The following is a 21,978-nucleotide window of genomic DNA, read 5'->3' as shown; positions in this document are numbered from 1 at the left end:
CCAAGAAGGCTACAAAGAAACCCAGTTCCTCTCCTTCTCCGCCAAGGCGTGTCCCATCTACAGCACCACCTGGCGGAAGTCGCCCTCGGCCGTCTTCTGTGTCGCCGAGGCGCACTGCTGGCGGCCGATCAACCGGCCGGTCGCTGGTGGCAGGAGCTGCTCCTGACCAACCTATGGATCAGGATCTTCTGCCTTCGGCTGAATGCAATTCCGTGCTGTCGGTCGCAAGCTCAGAGCAGTCGTTGAGTTGACAGCGACCTTGGTCACATTCCTCCATTTCCAGTTCACCCTATGTCCATTATCCACTGGAATATCCGCGGTATTCGAGCCAATCGGGATGAATTGTCGATCCTCTTAAAATACTACTCGCCGGTCATCTTTTGTCTTCAGGAAACAAAGCTGCGTCCCCATGACCGCTTTGTTCTCCCTCATTTTCAGTCCGTCCGATATGATCTCCCCTCTGTTAAAGGAACTCCAGCCCATGGAGGACTCATGATTCTTCTCCATGATACTCTCCATTATCACCCAATCCCCTTAAACACTTCCTTCCAAGCTGTCGCCGTCCGTCTTTCCCTTTCCGGATACACGTTCTCTCTTTGTACTGTATACATTCCATCGTCCACACCAATGGCACGAGCTGATCTCCTTCATCTTCTTGGTCAGCTTCCACCCCCATATTTGCTGGTTGGGGACTTCAGTGCCCACCACCCGCTTTGGGGATCTCCACATCCTTGTCCACGTGGCTCACTATTGCTAGACGTCTTCCACCAAGCAGATCTAGTTTGCCTCAACACTGGGGTCCCTACGTTTTTGTCTGCCTCCACGGCAAATTTATCTCATTTGGACCTTGCGGTCGGTACTGTTCCACTAGCTCGGCGCTTCGAATGGTTCGCCCTTGATGATACACACTCGAGTGACCATTTTCCATGTGTCCTTAGACTGAGCCTCAACAGCCATATATGCGCCCACGACGCTGGAAGTTTGCTCAAGCCGATTGGACACTTTTTTCGTCTCTAGCGACATTCGATGACCGTCACTTTCCCAGCGTCGACGATGAGGTCACACATATTACGGACGTTATTCTTACAGCTGCGGAACATTCAATACCACGCACCTCCGAATTGCCCCGGCGCCCCCCAGTTCCTTGGTGGAACGAGGCATGCCGTGATGCACTACGTGAGCGGCGACGCGCTCTCCGCGTTTTCCGCCACCATCCTACTTTGGCCAACTGTATCCGCTATAAGCAGCTCCGAGCGCGATGCCGTCGTGTCATCCGCGATAGCAAGAAGGCAAGCTGGAAATTCTTTATTAGCTCATTTAACACCTTCACTCCCTCCTCGGAAGTTTGGAGTCGGCTTCGACGGTTCTCAGGCGCGCCTGGTTTCTCCCCGGTCTCTGGGCTCACTGTCGCGCATGACACATTAGTGGACCCCGTCGCAATTTCTAACTCGTTGGGTCAGCACTTTGCCGAGATTTCGAGCTCTTGAAATTACCCGCCAGCGTTTCTCCCGAAGAAACGTGCAGCGGAAGTGCGACCTCTTGCCTTCTCCTCTCAAAATCGCGAAAGCTACAATACTGTTTTCTCCTTGCGGGAACTCCAACATGCACTCTCTTCTTCTCGCTCCTCCGCCCCAGGACCAGATGGTATCCACGTCAGTCGAGACAAGTCAAGCTGAGAGATGTTACGCACTTAATTAAACGGTAGGCGCGGGAAACCGACGCAGATGTTGCTACATTTATCAACCCATAGTCTGCGTTACCTCCTTCGCCTTTATAATCGAATTTGGACCGACAGTACTTTTCCCAGACAATGGCGGGAAGCTATCATCGTTCCTGTTCCGAATCCTGGAAAGGACAAATATCTCCCCTCTAGCTATCGCCCCATTTCTCTCTCGAGTAGTGTCTGTAAGGTTTTGGAGCGTATGGTGAATTACCGTCTAGCGTGGTGGCTGGAATCCCGCAGTCTTTTAACACCTGCCCAATGCGGATTCCGAAAGCATCGTTCTGCAGTTGACCATCTTGTTGCTCTCTCCACTTATATCATGAACAATTTTCTCCGGAAACGCCAAACGGTAGCAATATTTTTTGATCTGGAGAGAGCATACGATACCTGTTGGAGGACAGGCATCCCCCGCACACTGTTCTCATGGGGCTTTCGAGGCCGGCTGCCCCTTTTTCTTCGCGAATTTATGGCAGAGCGAACATTTAGGGTGCGGGTGAACACTACTCTCTCCCGCACTTTCTCCCAAGAAAACGGGGTACCCCAGGGCTCCGTGCTGAGTGTTGTACTGTTTGCCATCGCTATAAATCCAATTATGGATTGTCTCCTTCCCGATGTCTCGGGCTCCCTCTTTGTGGATGATTTTGCGATCTACTACAGCTCTCAACGGACCAGCCTTCTTGAACGACGTCTTCAAGGATGTCTCGATCGCCTCCACTCTTGGAGCTCCGAAACCGGCTTCCGTTTCTCTCCCAGTAAGACCGTTTGTGTTAATTTTTGGCGACGTAAGGAGTTTCTTCCGCCCTCCTTACATCTAGGACCTGTCAACCTTCCGTTTTCAGACGTCGCTAAATTCTTGGGTCTTATGTTTGACAGAAAACTGTGCTGGTCCCCCCACGTTTCCTATCTTTCGGCTCGCTGTCTGCGATCGCTTAACACCCTCCGTGTCCTGAATGGTACCTCCTGGGGAGCGGACCGAGTCGTCCTTCTCCGCCTCTATCGCGCCTTAGTGCGCTCGAAATTGGATTATGGAAGCATAGTCTACTCCTCTGCTCGGCCGTCTATTCTTCGGCGTCTCGACTCTATCCACCACCGTGGATTACGTTTAGTGTCTGGAGCTTTTTACACTAGCCCTGTGGAGAGCCTTTATGCTGAGACTGCTGAACCTTCGTTGTCCAATCGGCGAGCAGTCCTTCTGAGTCGTTATGCTAGCCATCTGTCTTCCATGCCTGCTAATCCAGCCCATGACCCTTTTTTCGACGCCTACTTTGATCTAGGGTATGCAGGCCGCTCCTCCTCCCTACTACCCCCGGGAGTCCGCTTCCGTCAACTGCTTCATTCTCTTTCCTTCCGCTTTCCTAAAACCTTCTTGACAACTTGGGGTACAGCACCGCCTTGGCTCCGTCCCCGGATCTGCCTGCTCCGTGACCTTTGTCGATTTCCCAAGGATGGTACCCCTACACTTGTTTATCGTCGGGCATTTGCTGCTCTACGTGCACAAATGACGGACGCCACATTTATTTACACCGACGGCTCGAAAACATCGTTAGGTGTAGGGAGTGCCTATATTGTTGGCGACACCCCAAATGAATTTCGGCTTCCCGACCAGTGTTCGGTGTATACTGCGGAGCTTTACGCTGTTCTCCAGGCTGTCCACTACATCCGCCGCCATCGGCGGATACAGTACGTTATCTGCTCGGATTCTCTCAGCTCTCTCCTCAGTCTCCAAGCTCTTTACCCTGTGCACCCTCTGGTCCACCGGATTCAGGACTGTCTGCGCTTGCTCCACCTGGGGGGCGTCTCGGTGGCGTTCCTCTGGCTCCCGGGACACGATGGAATCTGTGGGAATGAGGCGGCCGATATAGCGGCCAAGGCTGCAGTCTCTCTTCCTCGGCCAGCTATTCAGTCGCTTCCCTTCACCGATCTACGGAGCGGTTTATGTCGCAAAGTTGCTCATTTATGGCATGCGCATTGGTCCACACTTCCCCATAATAAATTGCGGGAAGTGAAAGCCCTTCCTTGCGCTTGGACCTCTTCCTCCCGAACGCGTCGTCGGGAGGAGGTAATTTTAACTAGACTCCGGATAGGGCACTGTCTTTTTAGCCATCGACATCTTTTAAGCGGCGATCCTCCCCCAATCTGCCCCCACTGCTCTCAGCTGTGGACGGTAAGACACCTTTTAATTGAATGCCCCTATTTTAATCCGTTACGCGCCCGTCTACAGCTATCGCCTGATCTATCGTCAATTTTAGCCGATGACACGCGCTCAGCCGACCGCGTTCTCCAGTTTATTAGTGACAGTGAAATGACGTCAGTCATTTGAAGCTTTTTTTGGGGATAACAAACCCCTTTCTGTAGTGGATTTTTAAGTCTTCCTTCTGCTTTTAGTTTCTCCAATTTTATGACTTTGTTCCCATTGCTGCTTGTTTTCAATTTCTGTTTTTTACTGTTTCCTAAGTTACGGGCTGGGCGCTAATGACCATAGCAGTTTTGCGCCCTAAAACCAAACAAAAAAAAAAAAACCCCAGCTGGCCAAATATTCTTTAAAGCAATGCTAAAACAGTCTTTGCAGGCGGATATATATCCTCTGATAAGTCAGTTCCTTTTACCAAAAGACTGTACATCCCTGATCGCCTCGTGGCGAAACATCTTGGCATAAAGTACCAAATACAATATTGTGTGCACTGTCCTTAGTATCTACAGACTCTGGAACTTATTTCCTAGTGTAAGACTGTTTACAGTAACAGGACAATATACAGAAATACTTCACAAGTGTACAAGTGATATGTACTAGTTGCTATATTACGAAACATTCTCTGGAAATAAATGCACAACTGAGCTAGTTAATCAAAAGTGCTGCTAGCTGCTGCTGGTTGGCGTTAATAATACAGTTCCTTTATTTGTTCGCTCTGGTCTTCAGCTCGAAGACTGTGTTGATGCAGCGTTGCACTGTAGTCTATTCTACGTAAGCCTCTTCATCTTTGCCTAACTACTGCATCCTACATCCATTCGAGTGTGCTTACCGTTGTCTCTACAATATTGGTTCCGTTACCAAACTGATGATTCCTCGATGGCTCAGAATATGTCCTGTCAACCAACCGCATTTTAGACAAGTTGTGCTATTATTTTATTTTTCTACTGTCTATTTTCCTATTGCCTATTTGATTTACTCCTTTTTTATATTTGCTTCTGTTGTCAATTCAAGTCAATACATCGTGTGTTATGCAAGGCTTTCTACGGCACCTTTTTCCTGTTTTTATCTTCTGCTGCTGTCAATACCTGTTCTATTAAAGGTACCGATTCGTCTTGTAATGTTTTCCTTCCTCTCTTTCAATCATTCGTTGGCTAATGTTCCCTTTAAGAATATCGACAAGCTATGGTCTTAACTTATTCAGATTTCATCTCTTAATTCGCTACATTTAGCTGTCTCTTTCGTTGCCATCTGCAATAAATTATCTTCAGTCTGCATCTCCACCTGGAAATGTGTTAGAATTTAAAATCTTGTTTCGAAAAGTCTACTGTCTTCACGTACTTCTGTCATGATTCTTGAACAAAGATGTAGCGATGATTAACTTACGCTCTGCGAGAAATTTTATCAGGCAGCTCACCGTTTCATTTCTTCCCCCTAGCCCATCTTCTACTATTTCATCTTCCTGTCACTGTTATCGAAATCCAGTCTTTCATTGTATTTCAAATTTTTGTCTACTTTAACAATCCGAATAATTTTCTTTATTTTAGTACATCTTTCCAAACTGTTCACCGTCCGTAGTGTTGGTAGACATGAAAACTTGTCTATGGTGGGTGGGTGATCGTTTTATGTCTATATTTGATATGGTAATGTTAAAGGCAGTTTAGGATGGAGGTGACTATTATGAAACTATTTCATTTATCGTTTCACTAACAAATACTTGAAGAGTGGATGATATACGTGATCCTAATGGAGAAAATACTGAGGATCAACTTAGACACATTCAGTTACAAATAACTGCCTACCATATTAAATGTAATTTACTATCATTGTAAACCTAATATAGGTACTGTAAACTGCAATGTTAAAAAATTGTTACAAGAGTCAAGAGAAGTTGTTATTTTGGACTGGTCACATTTCTAAATGTTGTCGACTACATTAGGGAACAATCATTGAATGTGTCTGAGTTTGACGTGAGGTGTGACCATCGGAGCTATGAGAATTTTCGACGAAGTGGTCTAGCGGACACGCCCGCTGTTAGGAAATACTTATCATCCGATTGTAACAAAATATCCCATGAAAAAAAATACTGTTTTCCATCTCAGGGCCTGATATTCTCGCTCGATAAAGGGCTGCATTTCTTTTCGCTATTCGTCATTTTACTGTGCTGCACGAAATCAAGTAGAAGACTGCACGAAATTTTAAATAAATTCCAGAGATAACAGCGGATTGGGAACACATTGCAATTTGGTTCGTTTTAGGCAACGTATCGAAATTATATTAAAGCTGAGAGAAGAGCAATACATTTTTTCGTTCTTGAGATACTGGTTGTTCAATGGATGGGTCGCACGTGGGGCGCCCACTTTCGTATGTTACAACGGAAGTAGGCGAGGTTGTCAATTAGAAGCTGAAGGGTCTCTACGTGAGCCTCTTCATCATTTTGTTTTCTAACCTAATGTACCCACCTCTGGCACGTGAATTCTGGGCGCAAACTGTAAAAAAAAAAAAAAAAAAAAACAACAACCGCTCACCTGACATTTTCCTAAGATTTTGATAATTATCGGCGCCCCGCACATCAATTCAATCCATCTCTGTGGAGTACGTCAGTATATACATGGTTTCCTCCGCTCTCCTGATGAATGAAAATCATGAATATGAGAGTACACGGTAAATTTTAGTATCTAGATCTGTTGGAGTAAAAGTAGTCCTTTACTGTGGCTGAATAGTCAACCCTATAAACCACGTACCAGGTAGGAAACAGGTTTTTGTTCGCCTCGGACGAAGCTCTTGTACAGGGTGGCACCACACAATAGGGAGCTCTCTGGGCATTTCCGGAAGAGCGGAAACCGTGGGTCCCAAAGGATTCGCTCGGCAGTGTTCCGGTAGACGCGAGACGGGCGACACCAAGTGTAAGTGTGCCTATTCGTAGTTGACCCATTATATTATTTTTGTAGATTTCAGCTCAAGTTAAAATTAGCGTATTGCTCTCTTTGCTCGTCGCTTGTTCAGCGGGGTACGGAATTTTTCTTGCTAATTGCGGAACATTTTGAGCAGTTGCATTTAGCCGCACATACAAGCCATTGTTCCGCTCTACCTCTGTTCAAACATGTGGACTCGTGATGTATCTTCTCAGTTCACTCCGATTTAGTTCGTTGTTGATCTCACGAGTGTAGTATAACTGAACAGATTTCTGAAACTTCGTTAATTTAGACTTCAGTTCGTAATCTAGTTTCCACGTGTCTTTGTCGTCTCAGCACGTTATAAGTACGTATCTGAGAGCCTTAAGTTCGCAGATCGTATCTCACAGTAATATATCCTGTCCAATTTGATTAGCTATTCTGAATTTTAGCACACATTTTATCCAGAATTTCTGTTTGTGACGATCACGTATTTGCGGATTGTGAGAGTCGTTAAATGTCACAGTTACTGATTCTCGGGGTAAAACTTCCAAATTAGTTTTAGAACCTCTTCTACGGTACAACTATTAACAGTCTATTCTTATCGGTGAATTCTTGATCACTTGCTTCGAGACCTCAGCAATTTGGTGCCATAGGAACTTAACATCACCAGTTGCTTCGTGCACTCAAGACAAGGGAACGACCGTCTGCCAACCACGTGCACACTGATAAAGTTTTTCTTCGTTCTTATGTTTGTCCAGAATTTCTGTTATATGTGCATATGTGCGAGAATGTCGCGATTTAAAGATTCCCCTGACGTTTCCATAATTAATAACTGATGATAAATCGTGCTGGGGTCTCTACGACGCAGTTGTAGATGTGAATTTGTAATTCAGCCGAGAGTGCTACGAAGAACAGCAACCATCACTCATTTATTAGCTGTTTAGCTTATTTTGTTCAGCTATCCTAGAATAAACGTGATATTTTTACCAGAGTGCGTGATTACGTATTCCCACGCAGAGGTCCAGTTTACGTCCTACTGCTATCCGTTGTGCTACGGATATATATGGCCAAGTTATTTATTTAATATTTATTGAACTATCAGGAATGTGGTAGATCTGTCACCGATAAATACCCTTCAAAGCAAGATGTCGGACAACACAGGTCTTTATTAATGAACTCCGCCGTTATCCGTGGCTCTACGACCATCGCCGCCCAGAATATAAGGATCTGCAGCGGAAAAATAATGGATGGAGGACATTCTCCAATACTGTTGGGATGAAGGTATGTATTTAATAAGCTGATAGAATGCTATCCATAAATATAAAATCCCGTCACCGTAGATGCTTAATTTTATTCGTGGCTAATAAAATGGAAAATATTTCTGGCCACCAAATTAGTTTAGTGTAGTATGAGCTTAAGAATTCGTACTTACGCACAAATACGTAGAGAAAACAGTTGTTAAAGTTAATTGTTAGGAAATCGAGGCGTTGTTACTAGTCACTGATGTTAAGGTACGACTTAGGAAGCAATAATATTCAAATTATTATCTGCCAAAAACATTTGTCTTGAACTATATTATTTTTGTTGCCGGAAAAAGTGAAAACGAAAAATGTTTTAGTACCTCGATAGTAAAAATGTCTTCGTAATTTATGCAGTTAAGGACTGCGTAGTAAGATATACGTTACTGCAATACATTTTGGAATTGCCTTCTTTTAACGAAAGCTGCGAAAATCTACTATACAGTATGTCCAAGGAAGAACAGTCAGTATTCAAGGATATGACTATAACGAATTTCGAAGCAAAACGTCTAGTAAATATGGGATCTAAAATGCTTGCCCTAAAAGTTATGACTTGTTCAGCAGAAGACGAGTTTCTCACATTAATGTTGATGAAGTGTTCATATCTATGAAGGTACGCACTTTGGAGCCCATGTTTACTAGACTGTTTTCTTTCGAACGATCGTTCGTGACATGCCTGAATATTGACAATTCCTCCTGAGACATCCTGTACATCGTATGGACACGAGTTCTGTAAATAAATCGTTTCGAAAATAGTGTTACGTATATTTGTTAAATTGCAGCCTGTACAGTTGTGAAACTTTCCTATATGTTATTCAACATAACTGTCATTTTATATATTACCTCATTTTGTACCAGCCTAGTTACGTACGCGGGGCAACTTGGTTGATCAAAAACTTGTCACTATTGATCACATTAACTTATGCTGTTCGCTAACATTCAGTGTTTCAAATATCCCTGCAGAGCGGTTAGTATTACTCGCTAGATGGTTGAAATTATACAATGTGTGATCTTCAGTTTGGCACCAGGGTTAGAACACGTAAGAAGAAAGTTCTGCCCACATCTTGACTCACACATGAAGAGCGGCAGTGTAGAGTTGGGGAAACAGTAGCTACCTCCCTCGCACTAAATGTGTGCTATGTATCGAGCATCTACGTACATGATTATGCACGCAAATAAAATGTACCTAATAGACATATTCATGTCAGTGATGGCGTTAATGGAGATTGTTCCGTGTCAGGACTCAAAGGACTTCTACCTGTTCAGGAGCACTCAGGTTGAAATTAAAGTTAAGAAATAGTACGTATACCGTATCTTATAGGAACAGAGTTATAGCATATACCAATAAATTAACGACAAAGAACAGTGGCATAACTAAGGTTGAGGGGGTCCTCTGCAAATGAATTTCGGGGGCCTTGTTTACTAATAAACTTTCTAAGAACGGATACGAATCATTAGACTTTTAAAAACAAATTTTTCGTGCAACGTCATCGAAGTTAATCTAATAACATGTTTTATGTGTATTACGTAGAACTATCGAAGCATATACTCTGCAGCCGGGCATTGAGTTTCTGAGGAACATTATGATTAGTTTTAATTTAGAAAATTATAAGTAACTGGCAGAGTAAAGTAGAAAAAAGTTGTGTATATACCAGAGAGACAACGTCCATATATACCAGAGAGGATACGTCCAAGAAAAATAATTTCAACGAACAAAAATCCCGCGAAACTTTTCACTGACATTTTTCCTTCCTTTTCAAACTCCTTCGACATAAGTGTTTTTATGTAGACAATGTCATGTGAAAGATGTGCGGCAGTTTCTTGCCAGCTTTCCGGCTCTTTTCTGAATAGTTCTGAACTATAGTTGCAGATGCAAAAACTAAATGGAAGTGTTTACGCGATCGGTATAGCAAAGAAGTGCGTAAGCAGCAGCATCCCAGCGGATCTGGTGCAGAGATCACAAGCACATGGCCCCGGATGAAGCAAATGGAGTTTATGAGAGGAGTGATACGCCATAAACCGTAAGATGAAAGTAGCGTGTTATTTAGCATTTAACTGCAAGGTCAATACTTCTACACCTGAGATACCAGGTAAACGATTTTTATTTTCAGAACCATTGGCAACTGCTGGGCCTCCACGTCCACTGCATGCAAATCAGAAGCCAACAATTCTGGATTGACAGTATCAGGTTAATACTAGCGTTTCAGTAAATTGCCGTTATTGAACTGGTGCTCTATAACTTACGTTTTCTTGTTAAATTAAAGATACCGTGGACAGCGAAGCTTCCAGTCTTGGTGAAGCAGATCAGGAATCAGGAGTTCTAAATAGTAGTGCTTCTGAAGACCAGGCATTACTTTTCCCGATGTGCGAAGAATCAAAGGAGATGGCCCTAGCTTTCTCTAAAATATCAGATTTAGAAAATGCAACACCTGCAGCAGTAGGCAGCGGAACACTTGGAACTCCAGGTACCGGTCACAGAACGTCATCTCGAAAAAATAGTGGTACATGGCCTTCCTAAATGTTACTTTAGAATGATCGACACTGAACGTTAATTTAATAGCTGTGTACATTTCTTTCTAATTTCTAGATGCAGTGAAAACCCCCAAAAGTAAAATGAACATCAAAACTGGTAGTAATCTCGACAGCATGCTGCAAGCATTCAATGAGAGCTTGTCTAAAACGTCCAACACAGAAGATGCAGAATACTATTACTGCTTGAATGTTGCTGCTGCCTTGCGCCGGCTAGACCCACGGTCCCGCGCAAAGGCAAAAATTGAAATTGACAAGCTGCTATACGACTTAGAATTCCCTAGTGAAACTAATGAGACAACGTAAAACTAGTGGAAGGCCTATAATATGTTGTTTCAGTGAGAGAAAAAATAGAAATAACTTTTATCTTTTCCATTAAGTGTCATAGATAATGTTTTTATTTCATTTAAAGTGTTAACAATCAGTACAAGCCTTGCCTTGCAACAATGTTTTTCCTTGCAACAATGTTTTTAAGTCACCAATACTACAGTCTGCACAATAATGTGTGCCTTCTCGTTGCTAAAGTGCAGTAACATATTTACTTTTCTTACCCAAGATTGCACCCCAGACTGTAATCTCAGAACCATGAAGTTGGTTTCTGGGACAAAAATTAACAATGTAGATATACGCAGAAATAGCAATAACTCATTCTTCAAAAAGGAACCAGAACAGTGCAGTTGCGTAAATGTGCCATGAAATTACAAATTACTGTAGGCAGCAGAAATCTTACTATAGTCACAATTATTCGTAATAATTACGATATTCTATGTTGGCCTACTGAGCTTTAACCGAAAAGAAGTTTACTACTATGTCACAGGATATGGATGCTAAATAATTACTGGTTTTACTTATTTCATTTTCTTTATTTTTAAATGTTACACTCCTTTACAGCCACGAGTAACAACACCTGCTTGCCAGCTGGTCTTCCCAGCATCGCTATTAAAGTAGTCTCTGTAGGCAGTGCGTACAGCTTCTGATACTCTGGTGTAATTTCTTTTCCCAAAAGATCGAACATCTCTAATTGCATCCTCTTCCGATACACCTTGACGCCAGGTGCCATGTATAATTTCTTCAACTCCATTTTCACTATCTACAAGTCCAGGTGAACAGTACAATCCGCTGGATGAACGTTCCAATTGGTCGCAGTCTTTCAAGTAATTGTGAAGGGCCACGGTTGCCATAATAATTAGTTTCACTGTTTCTACGTCAGCCGTTATAGCACGGCGGAATATTCGCCATTTCGTTGTCAAAATGCCGAACGTATTTTCAATTAACCTGCGTGCCCGGCAGAGACGGTAATTAAAAATTGCCTCACAAGGTGATAGGGCGTCCTTCGATCGGCCTGCATATGGTCGCATGATGTTTGGTGTCAGAGGGAAAGCTTCGTCTGCAACAAATACATGTGGCAGGACGACGTCAGTACCAGGCAGCACAGATGGCGGAGGCAAGTTTAATGTTTGCTTCATGAGGCGATTTCCAAATTCTGTGTAACCAAAAATGCCCCCATCACTGTCTCTTCCTGCAGCTCCAATGTCCACCCACGTAAACTTGTAATTGGCATCACATGCCGCCATTAACACCACACTGTGGGTCCCTTTATAATTGAAGTATTCTGATCCAGAATTTGCGGGGCACTGCATTACGACATGTTTGCCGTCGATAGCCCCTACACAGTTTGGGAACTGCCACTTTGTATGAAAATCGTAAGCAATGCTTAACCAATTGTCCGTTGTTGGTTTTGGAAGAAACTTAGGCTGGAGGACATTCCATAGTGTTTGGCAGGTCCTACGAATAATCCTGCATGCAGTTGATCGTCCAACACGGTAACTCAATGCAATCATTTGCTGTGTGTCTCCATGAGCGAGATATCTGTAAGTAAATAAAATACATCTTCAGTTGACACGAACAAGACTGTTCCAGATTATTATATCATATGAGTGCACGGAAAAGTAATGGTAACCTAACCACGATTTAGATGAAACGCAGAACTTATTTGTACAATATGTTATCAGCACCAGCTAGTAATTACACGGCTTCCATGATCGTTAAAAGCAAAATTAATTTAAGCTGCTGACATGTACTCAACACTGCTTGAGACAGTAGTAACTTCTGCAATTAACTCTGCGTGTATATTTTGATTTGCAAAATTCATAGCAGGATGAATGCAGCGAGTAAAAATAGTGTACATGTCGCATAACTGATCAGACTTATTATTGGTTTCAGCTAGATCGTAGTAACATGAAAGAAAATTCGTCTCACAAACACATTTTAAAAATGCAGTAGAGTAGTACACTACATTACTTAACTGAGCTCTCACACATACGCAACTGCATAGAAAAATAACGAACAGCAATTTCAGCTAACTCTATTTAAAACAGCTTCAAATATTGAAATTTCCTGTACCTGAGTGTCATGGCAAGTTGTTCCTCTGGAGTGACTGGTTTTCTAAATTTTGTCGTCTGTTTCGTGATGTGCGGAGCAATCATTGACAGTAATTCATCGTATCTATTAATACAAGACAAAAAATTTTATGAAGTACATGAAAGAATATTATGTAAATAAGAAAATAACTAAAGAGCTTTAAAAATTGGTACGTCTTCACCTAGCCTTGTCTTTCACATAATAAAATATAATTTATGTGTTTTAGAAATAGGTAGCATGCCTCTTTAGCTGTTCTACAGACTTATCCTTTAATTTTTTTTAAATATTGTTGTGTCTCGCATCTTTATCATGGCATACTACAGCTTAACAGTTCAATTATGAATATCAAATGTGACATATATTTACCTCTGCGGTGTCATTCGAAAATATATATATACAGAACTTCTGTATGTCCTTTACCCTCATATCCCGTACGAGGGTGTGAAACTCTCCTTCTTCACCTCTACTACGAAGGAGTGGGCATATCCAATATCTGCGCCGGGACTTGTCACTGTGGTATGTTTCCAGAGCCTTGCACAGAATGTAGATGCACCACACTACGTGTTTCATTCTTCTTGTATTATGCATGGCAACAGCAGACGCAAGTTCAGTCACTGCTGCTGTAAATGACACGCGCGAAGCACGGGCCACAGTTTTGTTGTGTACACCATACCGCATATTATGGTACTGTCACATCAAACCATTCCTCACGTTTCCTTTTTGTTCCTCTTTCGAATAATTTTAGTGTTTCGTTAATCAATTGCACTGCCGTATTTGCAGCAGATTTCATCTCATTTCCGCACTGCATGGACACATAAAAAAGCACTGCAACTGCACATTCCAAGTCACCGTTACGAGCCATGTTAGCGAATGAACCTGTCTCCAAGGTGAACGTTGCAGCGCCTTTCAGTGGGCCCCCCACCCGTACCTCAGTGGCTGCCCGTCATTGGCTACCGCTTGCGACTGCCGCTTCCAGGTGGGAACACCAATTCCGCGACCCGCCGCGTCAAAGCGGAAAAGGCTTGCCGCTGCCGTTGTCGCACGCCGCGCTGCCGCGCTCTAGTGGGAACGCGCGGTAGCCCTAGTGGGAACCGGCCTTATTAAGGCCGGTTCCCACTAGGGCTACCGCGCGTCAGCGGCGTGGTTGCCATGGAAACGGCGTCAGCGACACGGCGCGGCGGGCTCTGCGTCGCGGTTTGCCCATGTCGAACCGCTTCCGCTGCTGCGTGACGCGCTCCAGGTGCGCGCCGCCAATCACAGAACGCGCTGAGCGTGACGTCAGGTACGGAAACCCGGGCCACACGAACTTTCGCCGGACCGCTGGCGCGGACGCGGCGGCAGCTATGAAATACTTATCATCCGATTCCAAGAAAACTATTCGGCAGAAAAATTTCATTCTTGGGCATGTTACAGCCCGATATCTTCTTCTCGATAAAGGACCGAATTTCTTTTCGTTATTCGTCGTGGTTACTTCTTGTATCGCATTTACGTAAACCTTTACGCGAAATTTTAATGAGTGTGCAGAGGTAAAAACGCATTGCGAGGACTTTGCGTACAGTTCATTTTAGGTAATACATTATTGCATATGAAATTTAGTCAACATATCGAAATTGTTTTTTAAGCTGAGAGCAGATGGATAGCTATCACCGTTCTCGAGATATTGAATGATAAGTCGGCGGACGGGCTGTGCCGTGATCGCGCGCGGGTTGCTCGCGACGCGACCGGTACTTCGTCCTGCTCTTCGTAAACCATGTGGTTGTATCAACTGCAAATTTCGCAAACGGTTCAAGAAATCGAAACTTGTTTTTTTGCAAACGATAACTTGTGAAAAGTCACGTATTTCGTCGCATAATAAATATCCTAAATCTGTTTATCTACCGAGATATGAAAGTAACTACAGTTTTTCGGAAGGGATAGATGAATTTTTTTAAACAGCATTTAATAGCATGTGGAATGAGAAGTTAAACCGAAACTAATTTGCTGGGATGTCATAAGATGTAATTTACTAAATATCTACAGCTATTGATTATTTCCTTTGGTAAGTAACAAACTTTTTTTTCTTTATCCAGTGTACTTTACTGATTCAAGACGCGTTTCGCCTTTTAATTTAAGGCATCTTCGGTGTAATCTAGAATGATTCAGTTTTGTTTTGATATGTAATACTTGAAGATTATAAAACAGTTCACATCTTTTTTTACGTGAATGACTGATTACTTACAGTGAATCGAGTTTTTGGCGTACATATACGTTTCCCCTCACCTGGTCACATGCTGGAGGTTGAACTAAAACTTTGATTATGGAACATAAGCACATTTTCATGTTTGCTCTTTTTTTCTTGTCACCAGCAGTAGACGTTTTACCGAAAACTCTGATTTGAGGTCGTAACCACAGTTTGTTCACCTCATGTCCCTTCCTGTCTGGTTTGTCTATGTACATGTTGCCAACCTGCAGAATTATTGCTGAAAACTAATGTTTATTTTTGTTCTCCTTATATCTGTATGTGTGTGTTGTTAGCCAGTGATAGTTATAGAAAGTTGAAAGTGAATCCAGTAGTTGTCAGACAGTGGTTGAAAGATTTGGTGTTCAGCTGATTTCAGTTTTGGTTTAAATGTTTTGTGGAGTAGTGCATGGAAGAGTAAATTCACTGCTTACATTAATAGATAAAATAGTAGAATAGTATTTCAACAGATTATTATCAGAATACTATCACCCAACCCCTTTGTCCTCACTCTTTGACACCCCATAATACGTCCTGTCAAGTAACCCCTATTGTTGTCAAAGTTGTGCCGTAATTTCCTCTTCCTCCTGTATTTAATTCCGTACCTCTTCTTTAGTCACACGATCCTCCTATCTAATCTTCAGCATTCTTATTGATCACCACGTTTTGAAAGCGTCCATTGTCTTCTTGACAGAACTGTTCTTCGTCCACGTTTCACTTATACAAGGCTGCACTCCACACAAATACCTTTGTAAAATAGTATCCAACCATTAGAATTTATATTCGATGTGAACAAATTTTCTTTTTCAGAACGCTTTTCTTGCTATTGACTGTCTTCAGTCAGGTTTGCGTCTGCACCAGGAAATGCCTTACAATTTAAAATCTGGTTTCGAAAACTCTGTTCCAAATATATATTATTCTTTTGTGATTCTTAAGCAAGGTGCTGGCGATGATTACTATGCTCTGTGGGAAATTCTATCAGGTGGTTTCCACTTTCATCCCTTCCACCTAGCCTTTGTGTTCTTACTGTTTTCGTGTACCCGCTACCGTATCACATTTTAAATTTTTGTCTCGCTTAACTATCTGAATAATCTCTTTTATCGTACATTGTTTGAATGAGTTAGGAGATAGTGAACAATCACGAACGGTAGTCATGAAATCTGTTTATGCTGAAATGAGAAAACACGAATAATGAAATATGTGAAAGAGTACATTGTACAGAAAATGAAAAATTGGAATGTCTTCACCCAACTTGGTCTTTCCTTCACGTAGGTGTAAGTTATAGTTACTCAAACACACCGGTCGTTTCGGTGGGTCCCACCCCGTACCTCAGTGGCTGTCCGTCATTGGCTACCGCTAGCGTCTGCCGCTTCCAGGTGGGAACGCCAATTCCGCGAGCCGCCGCGTCAAAGCAGAAAACGCTTGCCGCTGCCGTTGCCGCATGCCGCGCTGCTCGCTCTAGTGGGAACCGGCCTTTACTCTTCACGTGGCAGTTGCGGAGCGCCCGACAACACAGATCCGCTCGCCACCGCTGACTAACTCGGAGGAGCGCTTTTTTATTTTTTATTTTTTATTTTTATACTTTTCATTCGCACTCCTGAGGGGTAATGGGCGGGCCATTGGAGAGCTTCTCGCTCTATTTGGCCTTAGTTTAACAATTTTGCTTGATATTTTCTCTTTATTGACACTGTCCTTATAACTATTACTTACATCTACTTATGTCTATTATACATTTTGTGTAATTACAATTCTAGGTGTCCTCATTCGGACTTATTAGGCATACTACAATAATGTGAGGTGGTTGACTTTGTTTTAAGAGCTAGACTAAAGTTAACAGAGAGTAGTTATAAACAGAGCTGAATTTTGATATATTTGGGAAATTCATGATATATATGGTACATTATTGCTCAGGCGATCAGTACTTCGATGGTTGACAAAGTGAAGCCGAAATATTTTGGTTATTATGATTTTGGCTAAATGGGTGACCAGTTTACTCTGCTACCTGGCCAATAGCGGTGCAATGTTTGGGTTGTTCCGGTGTGTGGGAGGTCATCTTGGATCGGGATCTGGGTCTAGTGCCAGTAGGTGTGGTGTTGGTGGTTCGTTAGCTATTAGTGTTATTTGTGCAGAGTGTTCGTGTATGGTGTCAGGGTGTGTTGCTAGTATGTTGTGTATAATTGTTCGTGGTGGAAAAGTGTATTTGAATTTCGGTTTGTTTTTGTGTCTAGGTATGTTTGTGAATATCTGTGTGAGGTCGGGGCGAGTTGTGAGTATGCGTCGGCCGTACCGTGCGCGTAGGACCGCTAGTCGCGTCTGAAGGGGAGTGACCTTCGCTTCTTCGTATGCTTCTTGTCTGGGGGTGGTGGGTGTCAGTCTCAGAATACTGCGTAGAATGCGTCTTATAGTCTTTCTGTTTTAGTTCGCGTCATGCAGGCTAGGGGGCAGCAGCATACTCGAGGAGGGGCCGGACGAATGTTTTGTACGTATTGATGGCTGTTTTGTCGTTGCAGCCATGGAATTTTCCCTGGACTCGTCTAATTAAGGACTGGCATTGTCTGGCTTCGTTGAGTGTGTCTTTGACGTGGTGGTCAAGGTTTAGGTACTTGTCTAGCGTCACTCCTAGGTACTTGGCTTTGTCAGTCATGTTCAGTCTGGTTCCCCACAGCGTTAGCGTGATGTTGTCAGAGTTTTGTTTCGTCTTTTTGGGTATGTCGCGGTGTCTAAACAGGATTAACTGGGTTTTGTTAGGGTTAGGCTTTATGCGCCATTTCTGCATCCACTGTTGTAATTTCGTCAGGTAGGTCGTCGTTTCACGGTTGATTGTACTTGTCGATGGTCCTGAATTCCAATATGCCGTGTCGTCTGCATAAAGTTGGACTTGTTCATTTGGTCTGGTGATAGTGGGTACGTCCGTGGTGTATAGTGAGAATAGCAGGGGGGAGATTATTCCGTCCTGCGCTACACCTGCTTGTGGGGAGAAGGGTGACGATGTTTCGTCATTTACATGTACTTGGGATTGTGTGTCTAGTAGAAGCGATTGGATGAGTCTAACTGTCTTGGGGGGCAGTCCTAGTTTCAGTAATTTGTGGAGTAGGCCGTCATGCCAGATCATGTAAAATGCGCGCTCGATGTCTAGGAAGACCGCGAGCGTGCATTGTCCCAGACTCTGGCGTCTTGTTATGTCTGTGGTAAGTCTTAGTAGGGGGTCGTTCGTCGAGTGTCTTTTTCTGAAACCTGATTGGAGGTGGGGGATTATTTGTAGTTTTTCTGTATAGGTGGTCAGTCTGTAAGTTATTATCCTTTCGAAGGTTTTCCTAAGCACATCTATTAGGGATATGGGTCGATAGGATTTCTGTTTTCGGTTTGCCTTGCTTGTGAGTCATTATAGTTTGTCTTTTTCCACGCTGTGGGGGTAGTTTCGTGCGTCATGCAGTAGTTAAACAGTAAAGTCAGTAGGGGGGTTAGCGTCGTGAGGGGGCATTTCCTGAGGTGAGTTCTTTGGATGCCGTTTTCGCCTGGGGCGGAGTTTTTGCCCGACATGATGGCGTCTGCTACTTAGCTTTCCGTTATTTCTTTAAGTCAGTCGTGGTAGTTTTCGGAGGGCACGGTTGGCATGTGGAGGAGGTGGGGAAGTTCGTCCATGACTGTATGTCTGAATTGTTCGTCGAAGAGGTTGTCTTCAGGGAAACTGTGGGCATTGACCAGTACTTCCTCGAATGAATGCCTCTGCAATTTCTTTGTCGTTGGTGGTGGGAGTGTTGTCGATTGTCAGTTTGTATTTACTGTCCGTGTTTTGTCCTGTGAGTGTTTTAAATTTCGTCCATAACTTGCGTCCTTGTCTGTGATCCAAGTTGTTTACATGTATCGTCCCACTGGTTTTGTCGATGTTCCGAGACGTCGCTTTATTTTCGCGTTTAGTCTATTCCATTATGGTTTGAGCTCTGGATTGTTTGTCCTTGCTATTTCAGTGTGTAATTGTCTATTGCGTCTGATGAGAAGTAGTACGTCAGGGGGGAGATGTTTCCAGCGCTCGATGGTCTTGGTGGGGATGGCTGTCTCGATGGCTGTTTCTATTGAGTCCACGATTCTGTCATTAATTAGGTCTAACTCGGTGTCGTTAGTAATCGTCAGTGGTGCCTGAAGGTCGTGATTTATCGTCTCTTGGTATTTCTTCCAGTCCGCTTTCGAGTACAGTCGTATGGTTCTGGAGGTTTGTGGGGGAGGAGGAGGAGGATTAATTGCAGTTGTGCTAAAGAGGATGGGGAGGTGGTCGCTCGTAATGCTGTCTCCTATTGTTGCTGCGGTAATGGTGTCTGGCAAACTAGGGCTGTGGAGGATGTGGTCGGGAAGGGAGTTGCCACCGTGTCCTACGAAGGTGTAAGTCGTCATCGGGATTCTAGTAGCGTTTTCTGTAGTTAGGAAGTCCAGGAGCGCTTCGCCGTTTCTGTTGTTGCCTGTGTCGCCAAGGAGTTCGTGTCTGGCATTAAGGTCACCCATTAAGATGTGTTCTCTGAAGGTGGTCACGTATCCGAGGAACGCCCTCGGAATTTCCATGCCTGGGGTGACGTATAGGCAGACTATCAGCAATCGGCGGCGTCGAGGTCGAGGAATGGTGACCATAACTGCTTCTAGATGATTGAATTGGATAGGGAGCGGGGTTTCCTGAGTTGCGAGGGATTTTTTTTTGCGAGTATTGCGACTCCTCCCCTGCGGTCGATGTTTCAAGTAGGTGCCGTAGTCACCGTTAACTTTGATGTTGTGTGATTGTTTGGTCCATGTCTCGGCAATGCCCGCGATGTCGATGTCCTGTCTTGTCAGAATGTCATTTAGTAGGGGTTTTTTTGTTCCTGATGCCGCCTGCATTAACGAACATCAGGTTGGCGGCGTGTCTGTTGGGGCGGTAGTCCATGGTGAGTCTGGGGGACGGAGGGTCGGTGAGGTCTTAAAGTCCTGAGTGCGCGTGGGAGCGGCGGGTAATGGTGGTTGTCACTTGTTGTCCAGTTTGGTTGTATATGACGTCCTTGTCGAAGAAGCGCTGGGCCACTTGTCGAATTGTATTACCTCCTCTTTGCGGCCTTGGAAGAGGTTGGTTAGGGAGAAAGTCATGACTTTCAGGAAGTCCTCGATATTTATGACTTCTCCTTGTGAGGTGTCGGCCAGCTGAAGAGGGGCCTGAAGTCTTTCATTTAAGGCTGTTGGAGGCCTTTCCTTGCACTTGAAGGACTTAGCGGAGTGTGGTCCTCCGCAGTTTGCGCAGGAAGGGGTGGAGCGGTCGTCGCTGGTGCATTCGGTGAGATGGTGGTTGCCGCCGCAGCGACTGCATTTTGGGGTGGCTGAGCAGTCTTTTGTGTGGTGGTTAAATTGTTGGCACCTCTGGCACTGTATGGGTTGGGGTTTTGGAGGATTTGAGGGTTCGACCTTGTGGTGCGATAAGAAAATGTGCACGCCGTTTTCGAGCATAAAGTCAATATGCTTCTGGTTGAGGGAGATGACCCTGAACATCGGGCCAAATCTTCCTGTTTTGCGCGACTTGATGCGCCATGCTGCGCTGATTTCTAGGCCCTGAAGTTTCAGCTCAGAAATCACGTCATCCTTGTCAACATCGAAGTACACATCCTTTATTACTGCACTAAACGATGGGGGTTTGGGCTTCGGCAAGGGGCCTGCGATCGGCCTGGTTACTTTTTTCTTCACGATGACATTGGTTGGGAGAAACTGCCGAAGGGTTCTCTGCAAGTAGTTTACGTCGTACTGTTTGTCTGCCGTGAGTTTAGCGGTCCTTCCGTCCCTGAAGACGTTAAGCGTGCCGCTGTAGTCCCTGATGTGTTCCCTGATTTGCAGGGACAGAGTCTTATTTGTCGTTTTTTCGGGCAGGTTTTTGAGAAAGTAGGTGGCGGGGGTGGGAGATTTTGTTCCAGCGGGCCTTTCCGGTTCGATGCCCACCCTGGGACTCCTTTCCGGTGAAATCCTCCTCGGATCTCTGCGATGGTGAGGGGAGAGGGAGTCGCTGTCAGATTTGCGTCGTCTTCTGGAGCGCTGCACTGTCCAGCCCTCGTCTGCTGCAACCTCGTCGTGAGAATGATGGTCGACCACGACGAGGGGGTGATGGTTGATGGCGGGGGTGTCTGGGGGAGAGTCAGGAGAGTCAGGCGACTCCTGGGTCGCAGGGTCGAGTCTCCCAAACTTCGCCATGTTCGTCTGATGCAGTGTAGTGTGCGGGCGGGTTTGCTGCCTGGTGAGGGTAGATTACACCTCTCCTCGCGGGTATCCAGCCAGTGACTGGGCCCTGAAGGAGTGCTTGCCCTAACAGAGTAGGGGGGGGCAGAGGGAGGCTCTGCGGCAGCGTGAGGGGTGAATGTTACCAACTGCGCCCTGTCGGTGGTCCTCTTGTTGGATGATATCCAGCTGTCAACGTGGTTTGATGATGCGGTCGGGTGTTGTAGGATGGTGCCACCAGATCACAGCGCAGGGACTCTTGCGACAGTTTTGCTTTTTAAGATTAACGACAATTAGCCATTCCCTGCGCTTTGCAATCGACAGTGGGCACCCTTCAGCTTTTTCTTGGTGTGGGAGAACCCCGCGGTGGTCGCTGTTTAGCGACTGCCGGCGCCGGGCCGCTCTGTCGCTGGTGGTGGGAAAGGGGGGGGGGAGGCTGCCTGCTCTTCCCCGCTGCTGCGCTGCTACACGACCCCTCCGCGACGGCG

At 44.6% G+C, this 21,978-nt stretch overlaps 1 protein-coding gene across 1 annotated transcript; it reads right to left on the bottom strand.

Moving 5' to 3' along the window:
- Positions 1 to 20,260: 20,260 nt before the first annotated feature.
- Positions 20,261 to 21,466, bottom strand: LOC126204319 (uncharacterized). Its single transcript, XM_049938703.1, has one exon. The coding sequence runs from the start codon at positions 21,464 to 21,466 to the stop codon at positions 20,261 to 20,263; it is 1,206 nt and encodes a 401-aa protein (XP_049794660.1).
- Between the last annotated feature and the right edge of the window lie 512 nt (positions 21,467 to 21,978).

This window comes from Schistocerca nitens, chromosome 9, assembly GCF_023898315.1.
Source record: "Schistocerca nitens isolate TAMUIC-IGC-003100 chromosome 9, iqSchNite1.1, whole genome shotgun sequence".
In the NCBI taxonomy this organism is placed as follows: Eukaryota; Metazoa; Arthropoda; class Insecta; order Orthoptera; family Acrididae; genus Schistocerca; species Schistocerca nitens.
This window is presented reverse-complemented; position numbering and strand designations above follow the sequence as displayed.

What these genes read in the sequence shown, in the direction of transcription:
- LOC126204319 (XM_049938703.1), bottom strand. Translation starts at nt 21,466, where the DNA reads ATGGCGAAGTTTGGGAGACTCGACCCTGCGACCCAGGAGTCGCCTGAC.